Here is a 23,926-nt window from a genome sequence, read left to right on the forward strand (position 1 = left end):
GGGCAAATTAGATTTATCTGCAAATGTTGGCAGATGAAAACATCAGTTCATAATGAATGGAAAATATCTGTGCGCAGTTAATTAAAAAAAAAAAAAAAGCAAACACACAGACAGAATTGATTAAAAATGCTGTGGCTAAAGAGAAGGAAAGCAAAGAAATATGTACAATTTCAATATTAAAGAGTAACTAGATGACAGAATGGGGACAGCCTGTGATACAAATGCATGGTTTAACCACATAATGAGATGGTTTAAATGTTTCTTTGGGGAAGACATGGCTAATCCTAATGACAGCAAATCTATTGTGTATCTTTCTCATGAAGTTCAAAAGGTAATGCTCCCGATCAGGTGATAGTTCCCTCGGAAGCCTGCGCTGAAATCTCTCTTTTATTTTCTTTCCATTACTTTATTTACTCTCCCAAAAGTAGGAAAAAAAGGGTAGATTTACTACAGCATGCATGAATGAATGAAAAACTGACAGTGTAATTTTCCTGTTTTTATCCACTGGTATGATTAGAGAGAAAATAATCAAAAATTATGATAACAGAACCATCAGAGATTTGAACACAGAGGACCGGATAGCTTCGCTTCGGTCAAAAGGGCAACGTCTAAATGAAATAAATAAATATAATGCGTTCTGACCTCTTTCATTAGAGTGCAGGCACCGTGCGGACTTCCTGGGTTAATAACTGGGATGAGGTTTGCAGTACTTTGTGTCTCAACAGCAGGAGAGGAACACAACCCTTTAATACAGCAGCTTCAATTACACCACATCAGGAGAATGATGTCCCCTTAGATCCCATTAACAAAAATAATATTCAAGCAGTTGTGCATGTGTGTGCAAGTGTCTGATGCTCTGTGTGCATTCGTGCATGCACGAACTTTAAGTATCTTTTGGAGGGTTGATCTTCTGCTCCTGGATTTATAAATTTGTTAGAAGTGCCCTTTAGTCTGTGCTGGAAAGACTGATGTGTTTAAAAGCTCTAAATGTGCACTAACATCTGTTAAATTGCTGCCATTGATAATCATCACAACTACTGGCAAATTGCTACATCTTATCTGGGCAATTAACAAAATACGGAACTTCTAAAACACCCTCCGGCTGTCTTTTTTCTTCCTGAAACTCTCCTGTTCTTTCTTTGTCCCTCCGTCAGCTGCTCAGACTTATGTGGCCTCATGTCAAGGGATGCTTCCTCTACTGAATGCCCATTGAAGGAAGCTATTTTGTCAAATGCCAAAGCCATTGGGTTGCTTCATATCCTGTCAGATAAGCAACCACAAAGAGCTCCCTTTTTTCCCCCCGACTTCTAACTGCTCCTAACATCTTGACATCCTTCTCTCTTCCTCCCTGCTCTCTTCCTACTCCTCTTGTTAGTTGATAAAGAGTGTTGTAATGTCAGGAAGGACACACATTCCTGACAATGTCCTCAAGGATCTCTGAGGAGCTGGGGTTCACTTCCTTGCAATTTCTGTGACAGATCAGAGGGAAAGTGAAGCGGAAGAAGAAAAGGAAAAGGCATGGGATGATGAGAGGAACAACTCAACTTTTTCTTTTCTTTTTTTTAAAGGACTGAACCGCAAAATACAAGTGGTAAAATGAGGGACAGAAACTTGAAATATTGGTTTCTGAGGACAGACTTGTATAAATATAAGAGACTGTCCTCCCTTAATAAGAAAGTAAGTTTGACTGAAGCAAACTAGGAAGATTACATGCTTGTATGGGGGAGGTCAGTGTGGATTGATGGGCTGGCAAAACACTGACTTTAACACAAGAGACTATTTTCACAAAAATACACTCCGCTCGCTCCATTTGCAGCTCATCTCAACATATTATTGAAACATTTTTGGAATTTGGCCTCTGTGCACCCTTTGATTTTAAATCAATCAATCAATCAAGATATGACAGAAGTGGAGAGTTAGCTTTAATTCAACAGTTTAACAAAGGTATTGCAGTATTTGTTTAAGAATTGCCGTCATTTTTGTGAACTGGTTTGTAGCTGTTTGCTGAAGCTCTCAGTATGGGATCCAAAGAGCTGCTGATGCAAGTGAAGTTCATCATTAGGCTAAAAGACAAAAATAATCCTATTAGAGAGATAGCTAAAGCTCTCTAATCAAATCAACAGTCTGAAACATTCTTAAAAAGAAGGAATGCACTGCAACTCCAACTTAGCAACACCGGAAGTCCCAGAGGAACGTGTAAGACAATTAAAGTGGATAACGACAGAATTCTTTCCTTGGCCAAAAAAATAAATAAATAAAAAATACCTTTACAACACAACACCAAACTAAGTCAAGAATACTGGTGAGGAGGTAGGTATGTTATTGTCAAAGTCTGCAATCAACACCTTCATGAATTTAAATACCAAGGGTTCACAACAAGGCACAAAACCAGGAGTAGATTCAGGAGTAGGAAGGTCAGATTAGAATGAAAGAATCTAAGAGATCCTGCATACTTCAGGCTTGGATTCATCGTTGGCCAGATTAAACAAAGTTTAACTTATACCTGAATGAAGTGAAAAGGAAAACATGACTTTAAGCACACCACATTGTCTGTCAAACATGGAGGCAATGCTATAGCATGACCATATATGGCTGCAAGCGGAACCAGGTCACTAGTGTTTATTGATAGCGTGACTGCAAATAGAAGCAGCAGGATGAATTCTGAAGTGCACAAAGCTATACGCTGTGCTCAGATTCAGACAAATGCTGCAAAACATGAAGATCAGTCTTCACAGTGCAATAACCCGAAGCATACTACTAAAGCAACTCAAGAGTCTCTAAAGGCACAGAAATGGGGTACTCTTCAACGGCCAAGTCAATCACCTGAACTCAGTCAAAGACAGCATGCTTTTCAGTTACTGGAGACTAAACTGAAGGCAAACAGAGCCACATACAAGCAACAACTGAAGGCAGCTGCAGTAACAGCCTTGCAGAGCATCTCAAGGGAGGAACCTCAGCTTTTGGTGATGTTCATATATAAAATAGATATAAAATGTATGTAATTCTTAAAGAGTTAAGTTAATACTTTTGTTAAATCCCTTATAATTAAAGCTGAAACTTTGCACTTCAATCACACCTTCATTGTTTGTTTAAAATCAGCTGTGGTGATGTAAAGAAGCCAAACTAGAAAAACTGTTTCTTTGTAAAAATATGTGATGTGAACTCGTAGGTCACCTCATTCAGATCAGAGGACTTGATGCAAAGTAAAACGTGAGAAAGGAAATGAAATGAGAATGAACCTTTATGTGATTGCACTGCAGGAGTCAACAGTAGCAAGTTTTCTTCGTATATCAGCTTGATTGTAAATTACACATACAGCACAACAAAAATGCCTCTCGTCTCCAGCGAGCCAAAGTTTCCACACCTCTCTTGAGGCAAAATTTGGACGCTTCACAAGCAGAAGGCTCAATAAAAAACAGGCTTGGTACTTGGCCTCAAACCATTAGCAGTGAGCTGAGGCGCTCAACGCAGTACACAGGCGTTAATTGCCTCGTCGCTTGTAACGCTGAATCCTTTTTTTTTTTTAATGCTGGTGTTTTTGTAAACAAGGCCGTTTGAAAACGATTGTTAACACCTGTGTGCTGGGAAATATTGTATGGGAGCAGGACACTTGATGCTGAAGAGTCTGTCCTTGGCTGATAAGAGTAATGCTGCCCATGTGTTTGCTCACAGACTGGTGATCTGTGTTATCTCACACAAGCTTGTGGTTCTTAATGTCCATTTGAAGATCTTTCATCACTTAATACTCTTTCATCTTTTTTGCAAGGCTTTGGTTTCTTACTCATCCTCTCATCCAAACTTGAAACTGGTCTGGAAACTCTCTCCAAATGCCCTCAGCTATTGTCAGTGAAAACCGGAAAACTACAGGAAACTGTGTGATAATGATGACAAATATGAAAACAACAAATCTATTATAGTCTCTTCAAGCAGATTAAAAAAGAGCTTTTTCCCTTTTTTTTTGCACAAGAAAAATAAAACTTGTTAAGTAGAATTACTTTTTCTAATACTTTAAAGTCCACAACTGAATTGAGTTTATTTTCATTTTATATGCACATTTTCAGCTTGTCAACATGAAATATGTCAATTTAGCTGCCCTGCTGATGCTGCAGAAAATGCTGCTATATGTAGGACGAACAAAAACAGCGTTGCATATGAAGCCATTCCCAGTTTGGCTCCTATCAAAATGGCTGAGATGCTTGTGGCTTTGTGATTAAGCTGCTGCAAGCCACACAGCCCAGGGAGAGTAAACCCAACATTTAAACCAAAACCCAGATACAGGCAGCCTGGGCAACAACAGTGGCATATTAGTAATTACCCCAAGACAAAATGTCCGTCATTTGTGTGTAACCCACATTCAGGCAATTCAGCTTCTCAGCACATGGAATTATGTCTGGGAGGCTTGGAGGGGAGGGTTGAGGTAGTATTATGCAGCCATTTGACAGCCCTGGATTGTCTGGAGGAATTAAGATGACTTGTTGTAAAACATGCTTCTGTGATTAATGTTAGAAGTTCCAGCTGGGTTACTGCAATGACTTTTTCATGTTTTTCTTTGTGTGTGTGTGTTTCACTGCTCTCTCTTCCTTTTTACCCATCTGTCGCTCTATCTCTCATCAATGGTCAAATACAGATCACCTGGTAGTTGGACTTCAAAGAGAGCAACAATTGGATATCAACAACACCATTACTTACCGTGTCCCTGTGAATCCCTTTCTGACCAGTGGGACCTTGTCTAGAGGGGAAAAATACCCCATCTGTCCAGCAAATGCTTCCATGTGGACACAAAGAGCGGGGCACATTCTTGTGGAAATGAAAGCAGGTCCTTTAATCTAAGAGACATAATCAATAATTGATAAGGTCTGTAGCTGCAGGGCAAAGTGGTAGTTTGAAGATAACCTAAGACAAGATTAGTGATGGGACAAAATGGGGTGATGGGGTTTATGCTGAATTAAAACATTATGCATGGAGGATTGGCTTTGTAATCATGGGTTCCTATCAGCTCTTTAAATCACTTCCTGCAACCTTAGCTTACTCGTAGTCAAGTGATCATTGTTTAATCTGGAAGGAATGCTAATTAGAGTGGTGGAGAACCAACCCTTGCCGACGTCACCAAAATACACTGTGGTCAGCTTAAATGAGACACAATGAGATGCCTTCACAACAACTATTATGCAAAGGGGTACCAATTCAGAATGCAATATCTGTCCACCAAATATTTACCAACACCCAATGACAAGCGGAAAAACAAGCCAAAGAGACAGCTAGAATGGGAAATGTGCATAGAGAAGGGCTGAAATGTACATTTCAGAAACAGGAGGCTAGACTGAGGCTTCTGAGCACAATTCAAGCCCCTTGGGAATGTGCTGAGTTGGACCTTTGATGCGCAAGATAACCAAAATATTGTGCATTTTCAATCAACATGTCAACCCAAATTTTAGCAGAGTTTCAAAAATAACACCAAGGATAGAGGGAGGTTTTACGCTTGGTTTTGGTTTCACAGTACTACAGACTTGAGAAATGGGATCACATCTGAGTGCCAGGAGAATTTGTTAATCTCTGGAGCTCTTTCTAAGGATATGGAATGACCCAAAAGGGTGCCACTGCTTTTAAAGTCCCTAAAAATAGAGATGCTTATTTGCAATACCGCACGTGGGCCATGTGTACAGAGAGTGGCAAACTGTGACACCAAGCACAGTTTGCCACAGTTGGTTTTTTTTGGGTTTTTTTTAACATATAAAAACAGAATGCAATGTAAATCTCATAAACCCATATTTTATTCACAGTAGCCCACAGAAAACATATGTTTAAACTAATTTTTAACTAACATTTTGAGTTGATGGCAGCAACACGTCTCAGAAAAGTCAAGACACAAGCATGTTTACCCCTGTGTAACCTCCCTTGTTCTTGATTCTAGCTGCTCAGACGTACCGGGTCTTCTTTGTTGTATTTTTGCTTCATGATGTGCCAAATGTTGAACGGTCTGGACTGCAGGCGGGTCAGCTCAACACCCAGGCTCCTGTACTCTGATGTGCAAGCTCCCATTTGCATAAGCACTAATACATCCTCATACTATCAGAGAGCCAGGTCTTGTCCTTTGTGCACATCTTACAATGACATTATGAGATATTCACATTTTATATTAGGATACATTATTCTGAATTTATTCACAATTTGTAGAACTGGTGTTTGTTGTTGTTGTTGTTTTGTTTTTTTGCTGAATAGTAACCTTTACTTCTCTGCCTTTCCAAAATTATCTTTTTATACCCAATCATGTTACTGACCTGTTACCAATTAACCTAATTAGTTACTAAATGTTCCTCCAGCTATTTCTTTTTAGTACCACTTACATTTCCAGCTCCATTTATTTCTTAAATGGTGCATTTTCTCAGTTTAAGCATTTTATGTTTTCTGTGTTATACGGTGAGTAAAATACCAGGTTGTTTGATCTGTATTTTCTCTTAAATATTCCCTGTTCATCAAATTAGGGAAAAAGATGTCACACATGCTAAATTTAACTCTTCGTCTTTAGCTGCGGCTGGGAGTGGGCGCTAGGGTGTTTGTATGTCTATGATTTATACCTTTCTCTTAAAGTCAGCTGTGAGAGTGACAGTAATATGATGTTTCCCACCCACAACGGAGGAACACACACAGTCAGCAACCTCAACATGGTTGTTTGCTATATCTATAGGGTGTTCCCAATCATTTCCTTGCCCACAACATAGACAATGAGCATGCTGTACTCTTAAGATTTGGTTCTATGAATGGAGGAACCAGGCAGTAAATAACAAAATAAAGCATATTTGAGGCAGGGTGTTAATTATGGAAATTTTAATGTTTCAAATTAACACTGGGTCTTTTTAACTTCTCCACTCTGGACAGTTTTAATAGTAAAACCTTGCAATGTGGAAGGGAAGAGTTGTCACATCTACAGAGTAAAGTGTACTTAACTAGTTTGCTCATTTACATTTGTTTGGTGTTTCCTTTTGTTAGACCATTTAGGTGTCCTTAGATGTTGGTGTAAACAAATCAACATTTAGATAGCGTACTAATGTGCTGCTGAGAAGAGTGTCTGAAGATAACTACCTTTGATATGGCCCCCTGCCATTCACTCTCTCACCAGCTTAGCCCCACCAACAGAGAGGCAAGACAATCCAATCCATTTGCCCCCTAGAGAGATCAAAGTCTGTACCTCCTCCACATCTTTATCTATTACCAGGGACTCCACCTTTGAGAAGTCTCTACACAAATTAAATTGTGCATCGGCCTTTGTCTTTGGTGGGGTTGAAGGCAGAGTTTTTTGAAAGGATGGAGAACAAGCAGGGACGTTAAAGACTTTGGGTGTTGAAGCAAATGAGATTGACTGGGGGAGCCAGGGTGGTATGAAAGGAGGTGGCGAGTGGCAAAAAGCTCTGAGTAAGGCCTGGCGACTGTTAAAGGGACAATGGTTGAACCACTGGGGTCATTATTGTGCCTTTGTCTGATAAGATGCTTCCCCGTTGAGCAAAAGCATGCCATTACAAAACAACCGAGGCTTTTGATGCTCCTGCTTGGGTACAGAGATATTTTTTCAGGACTCATAAAGACATACTGTTCCCTACTTGAAGATTCTTTATGGAATGAACTGAGGGATGAGAGACATCTATTTCCTGCCCCTCATAAATGTCTGTCTGCTGTGCGCATACTGGATTAGACACGGTCACCAGCAGTACCTACAGTTACCCTAGTACTTCGTTATGCCAGTCACTGGTTAAACTGTCTCTCCTCAGTACTGTAATTCATTTTTCAAAGTATGGGGTTTCTGTGGTTACCTTCATTCAATCAGCTGTGCTAATTGACTGTGACTCCATAAGCCTGCCATATTTCAGCGTTATATAACTAGATATAATTTTATTCTTCACTGAATGGCAACTCAGTCTGCATTAATTTTCCACCAGCTCACTCAACTGCAATACTTTTTTTTCTGAATTCTTTAAAAACTTTGTAAATAATGAGTAAATTATATGTGTGAAGCAGCTTTGCACAGTGTGGTTGTGACTGAGGCAGACTGTACACAGCAGCCAGGAGCTGAGCCAGCTCTGGCCCTGGCCCTTGTCCTAGTCCCAGCCCCAGGCCGCCAGCAGCAAGCCTCTGGACCAACCATAATGAAGAGTAGGCATTTTTATCCCCAGCTGCAATTCTACCCCCCTCCTGGTGCATCTGTTCACCGCCTGCTTGTCTGGCAAAGTGGGTAGATATTACATATTGGGATATAATTTGTAAAAACAATGGGCAGATTATTTGTTTACACTGAAGTGGTCACAGCTGCGCAAGCTGTGGATATGCTGCGCATGGGGAGAATGGAGAGTGAGAGAATACATCTGAAAGAGACAGGTGGTCGAGGAACCACTGTTCTTTATTAAACAGCCAGTAGCAAGGGGAAAATAAACATGTGCGTAGGTCCAGAAGGCAGTAGAGCCAAGCAAAAACACTGGGTATTGTGGTCAGGTATGTCTCTTCTTGCTTTGATTCTTTCATGTAGTGTTACAGTTACAGACAGCAATGTAACACAGCCACTTGTTTCTGGTTCAGCCCAACACACTTACAGATTTTAGGCCTTTATAGCTGAAGTCAAAGGAGAGAGGTTACCTTCATGTGGTAAATGACGGACTCAAAAGTAGTATGACTTCATCACAGAAGGACCTGAGACCACAGCAGCAGTAGCAGATGGAAGGAACACCAAGATGGATCAAACTAGTCATCCATTAGCCTCCCTGGTGAGTACACTGTCTCTCACAGCAGTAAGAAACAGGCGCCTTGGTGTCACCACATACACTTGCCTACGCAGATCTCTGAATAAAGTAAAAATAAGCATAACAAAGATATTACAAATGAATAATTCAGCTAAAAATATGTCCCTACCCTAAGAGAACCTTGTTTCAAACCAATGTTTCTTTCTGAAAGGCTGCAACTATCTGGTTAGCTTATGTAAGACCAGCATGGGGAAGCATAGTAGGCAGGTATCTAAAAGTAGGCTACATCATGGCAGTGAAGTTGATCTTCTCATCTGCATCATCGGAAGATAGCTAATGAACCTACTTCAAAAAATGTGAAATTATGACTTTTGGTGTAGAGCTAGGATTTAGCCTAGCTTAGCATAAAGACTGAAGGCCTGAGAGGCTAGGGTGAGTTTTAAAATGGCTCAAAAACCTTGATATTTGAGTATTTAACTTTTTATATTTAACAAAACAGCCGTTTGAAATCCTGTGTTCTGCTTTGTTTTTCTCACTGTTATATGCCAACTGTGCAGAACTTTATGAAGTCACCACAATACCAAATTTAGGCCCACAGTGCTTGTTCAAAGACCAGAAAAAAAATCTGTGTTCTATCTGGAAAATTACACTATAGTCTTTAACACTGCCAAGAATAACTGAATGAATAAGCAATTAAAATTTGGATGAACACATAACTGTTCCTACATTTATATATATGTATTTAAAAAAAAGAGAAAAGCTTTCTGCTCTGTAGACAGACACAGGCTAACTGGTTCCCTTGCATCCACGCATGCTACAGTGACTCTAGGGAAAAGAGTAGTTGGAAACGGCAGCACGACCAAAAGTCTTGTGACCATGTGCAAAAAACGTATGATCTTGGTGTCTTCAAAAGGTTTGCTTTGAAGACATGGATAAGGTCTGCAGTACAGTCAGCCTTCACAACAATTTTAGTGGATCAAAACACCAATAAAATGGGAATAAGATGGACTAAGTTTGTGATGGATCTGCTTTGAGTTTGCAATTGAATGGGGAATTGAACTGAATTAAAATAACAAAGAAAAGTAAATCTGCTTGTGTAATAATGTTAATATTTGTAATAAATCTGCAAAAAATTGCAAATCACAACTCCATACACAGAAAACTTCAGTTCAAGTAATACTGAATTGAATTGAAAAATAGGGACATACAAGCTGCAGGACGTGAATTTAACCTAAAAAGACATAGGCACACTGCAACCTTGCTTTTATATAGTAATATAACTAATTAGGAACCAGTTGAGTTGTTGTCTCCTGCTGCAAAGAGAGGCTCATGGATTAAGATTAGGATTGACTGCAACATCCTGGGAATCTGCATTTGGTCTTCAATGGAAAAACAAAAAGTACAGCAACCACCAATTTTTCCTAGTCGTAAGATAGTCAGTGTCTTACTTTTACTCCAGCTGGACTGAGCCATTATACAGACTGAGCAAATCAGATCCTCACTGAACATTAACATAGCAACGTGAGTAATGGTGACCTTTTCATCTCACTCTCTGAAACAATGCTTATGCTTTTAAATTAGGTTCAAATCCATGCCACGGGGAAGATCGGCTAAGAGAGGTGAAACGCAATATATAAATAAGTGAGCGAGAACAATTGTCTCCGGTAAATTACCTGGAACGTAACATGAAACCCAATCAAAGAACAGCATGTCATCAACTCACTCTGTGAAAACCCTTGTTTCCCCTGCTGTGTTGACATCAACTAGGAGTTAAATAAGTGGAACAAACCTGCTCTCCACCTGCATTCACACACTCACCACATTGTGCTGAATGAGTTGTCTTTTGTTTAATTATTATTTCCCAAGGACAGGGAGATTTCCACTTATTGCTCAACTCGGCTGATTGTCATCCCACAAAGATGAATAGTGAGCATTGTGCTTCTCTCCTATGAAGTGATCAGTGCCAGCACCCAGAAGTTTGACACCTCCCTGTGAAATGTTGTTTACATAAGAGCTTGGGTTTGATCCGAATGCTCATTCCAGAAGTATGCCATCTCTTTCATCTGACAAAATAACATGCATTCCGTCTGTGTACTCTGCTTCATTTCTTTACCCTTTCATCTCTTGACGGTTCACTCATGAGTTTGTTAACTCGGGGATGTCTGTCGATGGTGTTTGGCAGCAGAGCTAGAATAACAATGGTTGATATACCAAATACTCAGGCAGATAAAAGCTTTTCATACTTTTTAGATTGTGACGGTAGATAAGCAAATCATTTCTGTTTTTATTGCCCATGAAGTTTTATTAAAAGACTTGAAGAATGTCTATCTGCCTAGATCATGCTCGAGTTCGCTTTATGTTTGGGTTGTGCAAACACACAGGAACGCGTAAACAGAAATGAAAAGTGTTAATCAGTATTTTCATGAATTGCAGCCTGGATTTGTTCTGTTAAGATAAATGTTTACTGTAGTTACTTGTTTCCAGTTTTTGGAAGCATACAGTAGCATGAAAACGCATGCCAGTGGACGTGCTGATTCATTCTTGTGGTATGACAACAGCAAATGTTGTTGGTTAGGATGCCGCGGCGTGGGCGAGTGTGCTGCTACGCCAAACGTCTCACACCCGAAATTTCACCCCTACAAGGTTTTGCGAGTCTGTGTGTACATGTGCGCTGCTGTAAATGTGTACAAACTGTTCAGCTGCATGTGGGGACATGACTGTGTGTGCGTGTGTGTTTGTGTGTGACAGTGTCTCAGCGCTGCTGACGTTGAGTTTGTTTCTCCGGACTCCACTAAATGTTCCTTAGCTGCCTGTGTAAAGTGAACACGCACACAAACAAACACACACACACAACCTGGCCTTCCTTGAGTTAGGGCACATGCCTGTGGCCTGTGTAAGTCTGTGGTTGGTGTAATGATGACAGGCTCACACACATACTCACAGATTCCAGGACCCCCACAAACATGACTTGGCTGAGCCTGCATGGTATATTGTGCTGCTGACAATGCTACCATTATTCTTAATTACTCTCAAGAATGGACGCTAAATTATTTAAATGGAGTGTGTCTCTCTGAAAGTCTGGCTGCCTCTTGGTCAATGTGCCTATCCTCAGCAGTGGTGGAACAAATACCCAGATCCTTTACTTCAGCAAAAATGGCAGCACCACAAAGTTACTATACCCTAATCATAGAAAATGTGAGTAGTGTAGTTAGTAGGTAGGATTATAAACACTGTTCTCGTTATGCTGGGAAAGTGGCTTCTGGCTCTGTTATACTATCTTACTATTATTAATTTCCATCAAAATGAGAGCTTTCTCGTGTTTTCTGATGTTTTTTTAAATACATAAACTGTTTTCCAAAAGGTTGAGGTAAATCTAAATTAAAATTAAAGTAAATAACTAGAGCGAGCCACACAAATACCTTAGTGCAAGATTTGAGCCCATGGTTTTGTTTTTCCACCACTAATCTTCAATGACAGCCAGAGTAAACCTCACCTTGTCTTCTTTGGACAAACTTCAAGCTAATGTCTGTGGATGTAAACAGATGAAGAGGTTATCTGGCTCGGTCAGATATCAAGAGTGTCTTGTGCGTCTTTTGATCTGACAAGAGAATCAAACAAAAAGTATAGTAATTTCCTCACCATCTTCTAATCTAAACATGTCTAATTACAGGTACCAAGGTGTATTTGAGTGGATTCATAGCCTACATATTAGAGCACATCTATTGCGCAACAGCCAGGAAATGGGGTGTGCTGTGCAATTGGAGAGACTGAGAACTTTTTTTGTTGTTGTTGCATCACAGAAAAAGTGCTGTGGTGCACCTCATTTCATGAAGCCTTGTGTAGATTGAGTAAGATGAAATAATTAAAGGCTTTAACTTGGATAGCCAGCTATCTGCTCTGCTGCACATGAAGGCAGGAGCATCATAATTAGAAACTAGCCAACACCAAAGGTGTAGGTGGCAAACACATTCGTCAGGACACAGATACTTAGTTATTACCTCTTTGTAGGCATCATTTGATATGGTGGGTTGCCTTCATCTGATGATATAGCCTTGATTGACCATTCTCTGCTTTCACAGCAGGACCTGACGTGTTGAGGCTCCAGTAGTAACTCATTACAGTTGTATGTTTGTTGTAAGTCTTTTTGGGTCTGTGTATTTCTTCCTGTAACAACTGTGTTTAGTGATCCTGGGCCAGGTTAAGCACCGCAGACATCCTTCAAACAACTTTTGCTTTTCAGAAGGGGACAGTTGTTACTTTTCTGTGTACCAGCTACTATATGAAGACTAAATCATTTATTTTTTAACTTTTGCAAGAAAACTCTACAAATCCTACATAAAGCCTCCCCCCCCCCCCTTTTTTTTTTTTACTGCAGTAGATTCAAATATAAAAAAGAGGAATATAAGGACTGCGTTAAGATTATCACGTGACATTTAATAAAACAAATATATTCAAATTTTCAATAGATAACATTTCTTATAAAACTTTATATATAACACATTTACAATGCATGCAGCACCATGTCTTTATAATACTGGTGTTGACAGAATGTAATAGCTCATTTAAGTGCCACATCCAGGGAAATATGTACAATACAGTAATTTACTGCAATAACCGTGGCATGAAGTTCCATAAAAAGAGAAACAAAACAGCTCTGCCATTACCAATGACATGCATTGATCTTCCTAATACTTCTGAAATGTCACTTCCTAACTTCCGACTCCTCATCTGCTGAAAGGGAATTGATTCAGTCCATCTTGCACTCTTGTATCCCTCTGGGTGTATCACTTTTCCAGGAATCATGTCTACCCTTTCGGCTGATGTGTTTTTGTCAACAACTTTGGCAGGAAAGAAAGTCTTAGGTGTCTGTGTGCATGTGTGTGTGCGTGTGTGTCAGCATCTCTTGTGTATGTAAGTGTTTGTCAGTGTCTGTGACTGAGTTGTGGGTTTTGCTGGGCGTGTGAATGTGCAGGTTTCTCTTTCTGTGTGCGTCCACTCGTTCATGTCAGCGTCTCTGACAGGTGTGTAGGTTCCGGGCTGCAGTCCTGCTGACAGTGTGATCTCGCTCTCCTTTCTCTGGTCGGCAGGCCAGCCCTTCGCCGCAGTCACAACGCTGGAACAGCTCCAAGCCATGGTTGCCTTTCCTGCGGTGGCGCGTACACACCTGGCCCTCTGTCAGAACAGGCTTACAAATGCGAGACCAGAAGTGTCTGGCACAGCAAAGACCCTCGGAGCAGTCTGCAGATCTCAGGCAGGCATCCCCCTCTTGGCCTGAAGATGAGGGGGGGAGAGAACAAAGTGAAAATATGTTACATGGAACAGACCTCCCTGAAAACTTCCTACTGCTGCTACTTGAACCCAACAGATAAGACCAGTGATTTTTAACAGCACACTTACCTTTGACAGCATGAGGCTGGTTGCTATGGGCAGTGGGAGGCTTCTTGGCTCGATGCTCCATGGTACTGTTGTGTGTGTGCCAGCCAGTTGTGAGGGCTACATCTGCGACATCTAAGTCATTTGCCTGGCAAACACCTGAAAAGGTAAAAGAGGAAAATAAATAACTGCATTAAGGGTTTGCAATTAACACTACAGAAAAAAGCCCTTAGTTAATTAAGATATAAATAATAAGTAAAAAGTGAAATTAAAAACAAAAATACAGATACAAGATGACTAAAAGAAAACCAAAAGTCATTACTGATTTGAAATGAGCTCACCGTTGCTGCAGCGGTTTCCTGCACAGCACATCGAGTCCCTTGCGCAACGCTTTCGGTTCTTACGGCAGGGTAGGCAGACGCCTCGAGCATCGTTGCAGAATTCCTCACCTCCGCACTCTTCATCATCCGTGCAAACATTTGAGGTCTATATATGATTAAAAACAAAAATATTATTTCAGGAAGTATATTGCTATGATTTCTGTGACAACGTATACAAGCGAACCACTATTGTGGTGCACAGACTTGACTTTTACGCACGGCTGAGTTAATTACCTGCAAGGTGTCTGCGGGTAATTTGTGTCCCATGCTACCAGAAGGTGATGTTCGAGGACTCGGACTGACACTATCGGTATCTTTAACAATCGGGGCGCCGGGCAGGTTTTTGATCGCGTTGGAGTTCGTCAGGACTGTGCCCGCGTAAACGTCCCCAAGGTATCCAAACAGCGTGAGATACACAGCCAAGAAGCCGCGGACTGAAGGCATCTTCATGATTCCTTTCTTAAATTCTCCGGCAAACACACGATAAGAATGTTCCTTTTGTTTTGAGAAGAAGAGTGACAAAGTCCAAAACGGCCTTGAATCCAGAATCCTAAAGTTTCCAGAGAGTTTCGGAACGATGTTTGGAGGTCTCCTGACTCGCAGTCCTGGGGTGATCTCTCTTTATACATGTGGACCTGTTTGTCTTCCCGCCCCTCGCTGTGCACTACAAAGGCGGAGGGGTGGAATTTCAAACAGAGACCCACTGTACGGAAATGGCCATCTCTGCTCCCTGCACAGGACAACGTTTCAGTGTTTGTGATGATAATGACCTGCAAAGTCTGTCTGAATACCCATCACACAGTGTCGTACACGGGAAATAACCCCACCACCACCAGTCAGTACTTACTCTATCCAGTCAGTATAAAATAAATAAATAAAAACATAAAAAATACAGATGACAAATAATGTTTTCTTTAATATTTTTTCGATGTGTTTTAAAAATATTACTCATAAATTCATCACTCTTTGTTTAAACAATCACTCAACATTTGACAAAATAAAAAAATATATTTTAAACACATAAATCACACATCGGGAAGAGTTTTTTTTCTCCATTTTATTGATCACTTATTTTAATTTTCGCAATTACTGTGAAGTTATCAAAATAGGCGGGTAGTATATTTTTCAAACTATTATAGGTATACTTTTAGAAAATAAAAACAATGACGTTTTTCTAAATGTGTAGCACATTTGATTTGCTGTTGACAACTTACCTGCGCATCTTTGTAGAAGCCGTTTGCTTATTCCAGTTTCTATGACATCCTTTGGCTGCCCTTTGGCTGTGTGAATACAGCGATTGAAGTTACTTAAGTCGATTAACTACTTCATTTGATCCCTCTGATTGCAAAGGGGGCAATTATCCCCCAACGTGTGCTTGATTACACCAGTTGCGGACATCAATGTGTAGGATATGCAGACCATTAAGGGGTGTGAAAACTTTGCCGAATTAATGGACTTCCGTGGAGAGGCCTTTCAGGGTTGACTGGCACTTTGAGATTAAAGGGGACTCTGATCTACCCTGCTCTTTGACCCTTTAGGCTCCACCACTTCTAGAAGGAGAAATGTATTTGAGAATATTCAAATTAAGTCTCAATGTTGTTTTTCCACGTGAATCTGCTGATAACCCCACGTCGCAGTAGACTTGTCTCCGTGTTTGTCCTTAAGTTGTTATCTCTCGTCCCTTTCCTGAGAGACGTGAGCTCTTATGATTTATTTATTCACCTTAAACCTTTAGTGACACTGATTTCAAAACTTTTTGCACTCTGTGTGTGAATAGTCAGTTTTCGCTGTGCAAGAAGAGCTCCCTTCAGATGCTGAAGTGCGTAATAAAAAACAAGAACTTAAGTTTCTCCTTGTAGATATTTTAGCACTTGGACGTCATCTGCTGGTCACGGAGCCTTTATCCGAAGTTTGAGTGTGAGAATGTGTCTGCGTATGTAGAATAAGCGATGCGCCATAGACACCTGACAAACACACTAGCACTTTGCGCATTTGAATTGCTGCATATCTTTTGAAGTAGAGCTTTTATCTCCACTTTACTGAATGTCAGTACTGGTAAGGTGAGCTCCTTTGATGCACTTTGATCCCCTTTGATCTTACAGAAGTGTCACCCTGTTGTTATGGCTGAAGCCATTTCGCTGTGCCCCAAACAGATTTGTTGTGCGAACAACACGGAGGCCAGAAAAGCTGAATCATCCGCACTTACCACTAAGTGGATGACATTAAACTCTTGGAGTGATTATTAGATATCTGGGAACTTTAAGCGGTTCACATGAGGCTGAGGCACTTGCGTGAAGGGACGTTTTAGTCTTACCATTAGCTCCCCCTTGTGGCAACTACAGCGAACTCTGCACAGCACAAGTTTGAAAGAACACAGCACACACGACTCAAAAGTATTGTTTTTACTCTATAATTTTAAAAATCGTACACGTGGCACTCTGCAAAATAACTTACAGCAGAAAAATAACAACACAAGGCAAATATCAGGTAACTTTGCAGAAGGCAGTCAATAAAAACTGAAAACCAGTGGTTTGGTAAGATATGACATACATAAGGCTTTGTGAAAACATACCGCCCCACCCTCCCCCGACACAGTAAAACACTTATGGTTTAGAATTAAGATTTCTTCTTGTGTTTAGTTCTCCATCAATAGATTCATATAATATGTATGTTTGGCTTCCTGGGGTGAATGCACATAGGAGAATTTTGCCTTCAGAACTTTCTGCCTAGAAAGGCTTTGCAATACATGTTTAATATCATCAAAAGGATGAATTTTAACTGTTTCTTCAAGCTTTACCACATAGATTTGCTGCCTAGACACAAGCAAACAATGACCGTAAACTACAACGGATAAGAAAGCTTTTGAAAGGCAAACTTCTCCTGCTAGTGGGGTGAAATGTGACTTGAGCTTTTGAGCCAAACAGTGAAAAGAGAATTTGAATCGTGATGAGATATGATTAATGCTGACATTCTGTCAAAGACTGTCAACAGTGATAAAAATATTTCCATATTTGTATTGGCAAAATATTCATAACTGCAAATCATTCTTGCCGTCTCTAAAAGCTCAAATTTACTGACTGAAACAAGTGATGGATGGTCTTTCTGAGCCATGGTTAATGCTCACTGGTGTTTTGTATCAGGCCAGTAGTGATTGACTTCAAAGGATCACATTAGATATGTGGAGAAAAGCATGTCATTGCAGCTATATCAGGTAGGATAGCTTTTAATCATTTTAAATGTTCCCGTGACATAAATCAAAGGCGTAAGCAGGAAATTTATTTCATATATTTTGTCAGCCATCAAATGACTAGAAATTCTTTGTGGTGATTAATGTATTTATTAGATATAAGAAAGGATGAAAAGCAGCCATCTAAGAGGACACATACGTTTTTGAGGTGTATATGTGTTCATGCAGCATCGAAAAGGTCTTGTGATGTAAATTTTATATGCCATTGACTTAAGGCACTTACATTCCTTTTGACTTCATGTTCTGATTTTTGGACGCAAGAGGTGACGAGCTGGGCGAGAGATCATGGTGATCAAAGTTGAGATTTCACAAAATATAACCTTATTTATTTAGCTTCTTTTTGCCTCTAGGAGACACGTCAAGATTCCCACACGATTATGTTAAGTCAAGATAGTCTTATGATAATGCAAATGTGGTAAATCTGAGTTCCAAATAAACAGAAGGATGATTTTTTTTTTTCCATGGCTGAACTCAAACTGGTGAAACCTGTTTAAAAACCTCGACAATACCACAAGTGATAAATCATCGATCAAGTTCACAAATTTATACAAGTCTCCAATTTTCTCTAAAGAATGCTGTCAAGTACGTTACAAAGTAATCAAGCACAAAAGAAATCACAATACAAAAACAAAGAACCAGTACTGTCATCTCAACATCGCTTATTATAATTTATCAACAGCACCAAAGACATCAAAACCATGTTCACAGTTATGTCAGTACTATACAGGAGAGGACATCCGGTTTGGGTGGATTCAAGAAGTGACTGAAAAACAAACTGAAGATGGATGTAGGCAGAGAAGCATTCGTATGCATGATTTTTTTTAAAGCCTATTATAGAACAGAAAAGTGTGACCTCGACTTAAGCTTAAAATGAGCTATAACTGTGGATTTTCTCAGTTAATGGTCTTAAGTGCATAAGGACACATTGCTTCATGGAAATACTAGCTGACATTTCACGTGTGCCGGTGTGTGATTCATTAAAATTTTAAGGAGGGCACTTTAAGAGTCACATCTCTTTCCACTGAATGCACTGTGTTTGTGCTTTTCAAGGTAGATTAATCTCACATAAATTGTACTAAGTATTTGATTTCAGCCCGGTAACGTTCATGTGTGACAATAGATCTCGTAAATTCAAATACTATGTACCATTCATATTGTGTTTTTTCAATAAGAAGAAAAATCTGTGACATTCAGATTAGTCGTGAGCACTTGGTACCAGTTGCACTTGCCATCTGTAGTGTGTAGATGTCTACAAAGCATTACAGATTGCAGAAAGCAGCTGCATGTTGATAACCAGGGACCAACTGCAGTATCATCATATCCCCTCCCAGAGTCCACCAAATATTTCACTAACTATAGCGGAAAAATGAATCTATAAAAAAAGCAAAACCAATAACCATCCCCTTCCTCTTTTGAGCGGTTGTCAACATATAGTTCCTTTTTCTAGTCGTCGAAGCAAAACTTCGACAAACTTTAAAACATTCATCCATCCACTAAGCATCTCTTCATGATACATGGGAAAACCTGGCTCCGTTATCAGCCTCTGTTGTATTTGTGTGTGTATGTGTGTGTTTGTATCCCTGCACTTTCTTTGCCTTTTAGACCCAAGTGTAAAACAACACCGGAGAAGTGCTACAGCAGTCCCGTTATAAATGCTTGATCCAGAGCCACAGTGAAATAAAGGCATATCGGTGACCCAGAGGGTTTGCCATCCAACTATTAATCTTCTTTTCCATATCTTCTCTTTCATTTTTAATGCAGTTTTGTTTTTTACAACACAGCCATGTCCTCCATTAATGACCTCCAAACCATTAAAAGCCAACAAAAGAAGAGTTTCTTCTGGTTTCAAGAGAAGAGAAGGACTTCAAAAATCAACGTCCCAGCCGGAGTTGTCATCAGGAGGTGGGTCTTCATTGTCCTCTGGGAAGCTGTCAAAATTACTTGTGTCAACTGCTGATGTGACCTGGTAGAAACACAAAATAATCTTTCACATAAAGAATAAGCAACAACTGAGTGGCTATAAAACAAAACAAAACGGGCACAGCGTGCACTTACATTAGGGATAATAGGTGGTGTCAGTGTCCCCTTCTTCAAACCTTCCCAGTTAAAGCCCTCAAACCATCTAAAAGAAAAAATAGCATTACTTCATCATTGTGCAGCGAGCAAATTAATACAAATGTCTGGACTGAGTAATGCGTTTTCTCACTTGTGCTTTTGGATGTCTTTGACACCGTTTTTCAAGTTTCCCAGTCTTTCAGAAGGATTATCCCTGAAGTAGAAAAAATAATGTATGATTCAGCACGCAGACCACTTAAATGAATTACTATGTATAAATGTCTACAGGCACAAACACTTACCTGCATAGCTTTTTGATTAGGTTGGCAGCATTTTTGGTAATTTTCTTTGGAAACTCAATCATGTCGATTCCTCTCAAGATGATGTTGTAGGTTTTCATAGGATCAGGGCCAGAGAATGGAGGACTACACAACAGAGGCCAACATATTACTTTGAAGTAAAACGTGCTTAAGTGTGGACAATTATGTAATCTGTATAAATTGTGCAATGAGCTGACACATTTTAATTTTCACCAGGTGACTCAACATTTCCAAAAAGTTTTGCACGTATTACCGCAAAAACTTCATAAACAAGTTTGTTAAGGACAAGCCCGGGCCTGTGAGTACCTGCCAGTTAAGAGCTCAAACATAAGGATTCCTAGAGACCAGTAGTCAGCTGAGATGTCGTGGCCCTTGTTCAGAATGATCTCTGGTGCTACATACTCTGGTGTCCCACAGAAGGTCCACGTTTTCTTCCCAAACCCAATCTTCTTGGCAAAGCCAAAGTCCACCTAAAGAAAACAACGATTTTGTTGTCAGATTGTAATAATCAGGCAAAGAAAAATTTGACTTAAAATCCTTCTCGTGGTATTTTGGTTCCTATCAGATCATGTTCACTCTTATGCATACTAATGGTGGAATGAAAATGGTGGAAATAGTGGCATTGGTGGGTTTGGAGCTGAGCTGAGTAGCTGCTGGCTGCTCTGCCAAAAGAGACAAGCTGGTTTCTCCATGATGAGAAAAGGGAATGTTGGTGTACCTCAAAAAACAAAACCTAGCATAGCCTTAGTTATACTTCTCTTCACACTGTGATTACTCTTGTATTTAAAGCCATTGTGTGGCAGTATTCAAAATGATTTTTGACATTTCACATACATCAGAGAAAGATGGCATTTGTCTTTTCTTGCATCATCTCTCAAAAACACACAAACATCCAAGTTAGAGGTTTCTGTGTTTCCATGTTGATCTCTTACCAGTTTGGCATAACCCCTGTGGTCCAATATAAGGTTCTCTGGTTTAAGGTCTCTGTAGATAATGCCTTTGGAATGCAGGTAAGCAAAAGCCTCAACTACACAGGCTGTGTAAAACCTGGTGGTCGAGTCCTCAAATGAACCCCTGTAAACACAGCAGGACAAAAGAAGATGAAAATTGTAACTTACATCAAATAGTAAAATGTGATACACTTCCTATAATGTAGCTATAAAATCACTAGATATGTTGGTCAAAGCGGGACTCAAATATCATTTTACCAGAATTAACTTAACTGCCACACCTTTCTTTGCCATATAATTGTGTGTGTGTGTGACATTAATCCTTTATGAGTTTACCGATCTCTAAGAATGGTCCACAGTTCTCCGCCTAAACATGCTTCCATCAACATGTAGAGGTATTTGCTGTCCTTGAAGGTTCTGTACAGTCTGAAAACACACAGAAGTGTTTGTTATGACAAACTGCTGTAAAATTCATAACCACACAATTATTATTTGGCAGAAAAAAAAAGCAATGAATTCATCTTCTTAACCAAAAATCCTATAATCTATTTTGAACACATGATAATACTGAAATAAAGCAGTCTGTTGTTGGCCAGGGATTTCCTTTGATATAATTCAGTATTTAAACCGTTTGTTAAAATATACATAAATAATTTTAGTAAACCACAATAAACGGTGTACAGCAAAACACTCCCACAGTGTTTAATTGGATTCAAGTGAGGGGACAAACCTCTCCAAACAAAGTGTTTTTTAAATTGTCATGTTGCTAAACGTCTCCCGGGCCACGCATCTCAAGCCTGTGAGTTATCTTGTCATTCAGTATTCCAGCACACAAATTAGCATTCGTCTCTATTAAAACCTTCCTGAACTGTTTGTATCGCCTTATCAGCGCTCTCCCACCTTCATGTTTTATAGCCAGTACCAGGGTGCTCCTGGCCACAAGCACACCAATGAAGCTGGACCGAAATTGGCATAAATAAATGTATTTCATCCAACTAAAGATTGCCCTGCCAGTGTTTGTCATGCTCCTTTTCATGTTTTAACTGTGCAGTCTTGTGCCACATCATCAGAAAAATGACTTCTGAAACACTTCCACAGATAGTCTCTGTGCCAAGTCAGAAGTACTTAATAGAAAGCAAATTGTGCGTGCCCTCATTATTCAAGGGTGACTATTGAACCATCTGTTATTGGTAGCACAGTTTCCCTAAATCTCCTAACTACTGCTGCAGCTGTGTTTTGTTAGCCTGCTGATGCTTGTATCACCCATCTTTATTCTTGTTCAGGCAGTTCTTTATTATTGTTAAGCCACGCCATATTACATACAAACCAAGCCAAAATGAGAAAGCCGTGATGATGACAGGCTCTTTTTGTGGCCACGTTCATTAAATAAGTCTTAATAGGGAATGTCATTTTTAATAACTCTTACTTTGATCACCAGAATTAAACATTTAGTAAGATAAGCAAACTTTATTGAGCATTTGAAGGAAGCTAATGTTAAGAAGCTACCTAACAATGAAGTCCGAGTGGGCCTCTTGCATGATGAGCTTTTCTGAGCGAATGTGCTCTTGCTGTCTCGTGTCGACGATGTGCCGCTTCTTGAGGATTTTCATGGCAAATGTTTTGTTCTCATCACTCTTGAGCTGAACCTGCAGTGATAGGGAAAGAGAGAGATTCAAATAGCAACGTGTGCAGCTTGTCAGACAAGTCCAGAATATTGATGTTAATGTCACACTGCAGCGCTTCATACCAGCTCAACGCGTCCAAAGCCACCAACCCCCAGAGTGTCGATGATGTTAAAGTCAGCTAGGTTTAGATTGAAGAAAAACGCATTCTCTGCTTCATACCTGTGGGGCCAGGAAAAAGGGGAGGAAAGAACGAAGGGGAACAGGATTAGAGATGAGATGAAGGATGAAAGAAAACATAATCCACTTTCAACAACCTGAGACAAAATATCCGTCTCTCCTTGAGCTCATTTGTTTGCAAATCTTAGAGGATTTAACTCATAGTAATCTATCAAGGATGTTGTTGAGGATGTGGAGTATAAATATGAGCACATGAACAGGATGTTTTTGAGTTTAGTCTTCTGGCAAATTACTTTGACCTCTCTTTGATCACAGACTAACTGTCCCCAGCTTGTCCCCATTCTTTATAGGAAAGAACAAAGATGGGACATCCGTGACACAGGCTACTCACTACTCAGTTGGCTCAGAAGACATGCCTTGGCTCTGCCACTGAACTCCACAACATGCCAGCATGCTGGCAGTAGAGATTGTTTCCACGTGTCCACCCCTTATCCCCAGATGCCCCGTGTCTTCTTTGGTTATTGTTTGATCCAGACAGAGTTTCATCAGCTCAGTTTCTGGATCAGTGGGCTTAGGACAGATCCAAGCCTGGATAGGCCTTTCTGGGTCACTCATAACAGACTATCGCCTCGACGTCAGGCCTCTTCTCTCTCAAAAATATTTCAGCTGTATGTTTATGTAGACAGCGTCTTATCAAAAAACACCTCCACAGAAGACGTGTTTAGATAAGTCAGCAGCCTTCTTTCGCAGAGCTGCAGGGATTAAGATTATTTACAAAAATGTAGGTTAAACACTTTCAGAAAAAACTGTTCCAGGTTTGAATGTAATCAGTAAAATGTGAAATTATGTTTGCTTTATGCCATTCTAGCTTATCTGGCTATTCCAAGTGTTAAAAAACCAACCTAACTGTACTTGTTTCAGATCAGTTACACTGGAAACCTTTTCCCTAAGCTACGCAGCAGTGGACACTTTGGTGGCACGTGTTGGCAGGTTACTGAGCACGATGTTTCTCAGAAACACATCAGGTTACCAGGACACTCATGGTTTATTTGTGTATATGTATACACTATCAC

General features: G+C 40.0%; 2 protein-coding genes across 7 annotated transcripts in view; both read right to left on the reverse strand.

Annotated features, from left to right (window-relative positions):
- Positions 1-13,139: 13,139 nt before the first annotated feature.
- On the reverse strand, positions 13,140-15,128 carry LOC309720336 (dickkopf-related protein 1-like). Its single transcript, XM_082557170.1, has 4 exons — positions 14,714-15,128; positions 14,441-14,585; positions 14,124-14,258; positions 13,140-13,997 (listed from the first exon to the last, which is right to left on the reverse strand). The coding sequence occupies exons 1-4, from the start codon at positions 14,927-14,929 to the stop codon at positions 13,732-13,734; spliced, it is 762 nt and encodes a 253-aa protein (XP_082413296.1). The 5' UTR covers positions 14,930-15,128; the 3' UTR covers positions 13,140-13,731.
- A 1,738-nt stretch (positions 15,129-16,866) lies between these two features.
- Positions 16,867-23,926, reverse strand: part of LOC309720967 (cGMP-dependent protein kinase 1) — a 101,256-nt gene continuing 94,196 nt past the window's right edge. For all 6 annotated transcript variants that reach the window (XM_082558246.1, XM_082558248.1, XM_082558247.1 and 3 more), the window contains 9 exons: positions 22,799-22,895; positions 22,558-22,697; positions 21,388-21,477; positions 21,034-21,175; positions 20,408-20,571; positions 20,084-20,206; positions 19,933-19,995; positions 19,782-19,848; positions 16,867-19,689 (listed from right to left, as the gene is read on the reverse strand). In XM_082558246.1, coding sequence (XP_082414372.1) covers positions 19,591-19,689; positions 19,782-19,848; positions 19,933-19,995; positions 20,084-20,206; positions 20,408-20,571; positions 21,034-21,175; positions 21,388-21,477; positions 22,558-22,697; positions 22,799-22,895 — 985 coding nt within the window. In that variant the 3' untranslated portion in view covers positions 16,867-19,590. The remainder of the gene's footprint in view (positions 19,690-19,781; positions 19,849-19,932; positions 19,996-20,083; positions 20,207-20,407; positions 20,572-21,033; positions 21,176-21,387; positions 21,478-22,557; positions 22,698-22,798; positions 22,896-23,926) is intronic.

The sequence above is a fragment of the Aulonocara stuartgranti genome, assembly GCF_965226115.1.
Source record: "Aulonocara stuartgranti genome assembly, chromosome: 13".
Classification (NCBI taxonomy): domain Eukaryota; kingdom Metazoa; phylum Chordata; class Actinopteri; order Cichliformes; family Cichlidae; genus Aulonocara; species Aulonocara stuartgranti.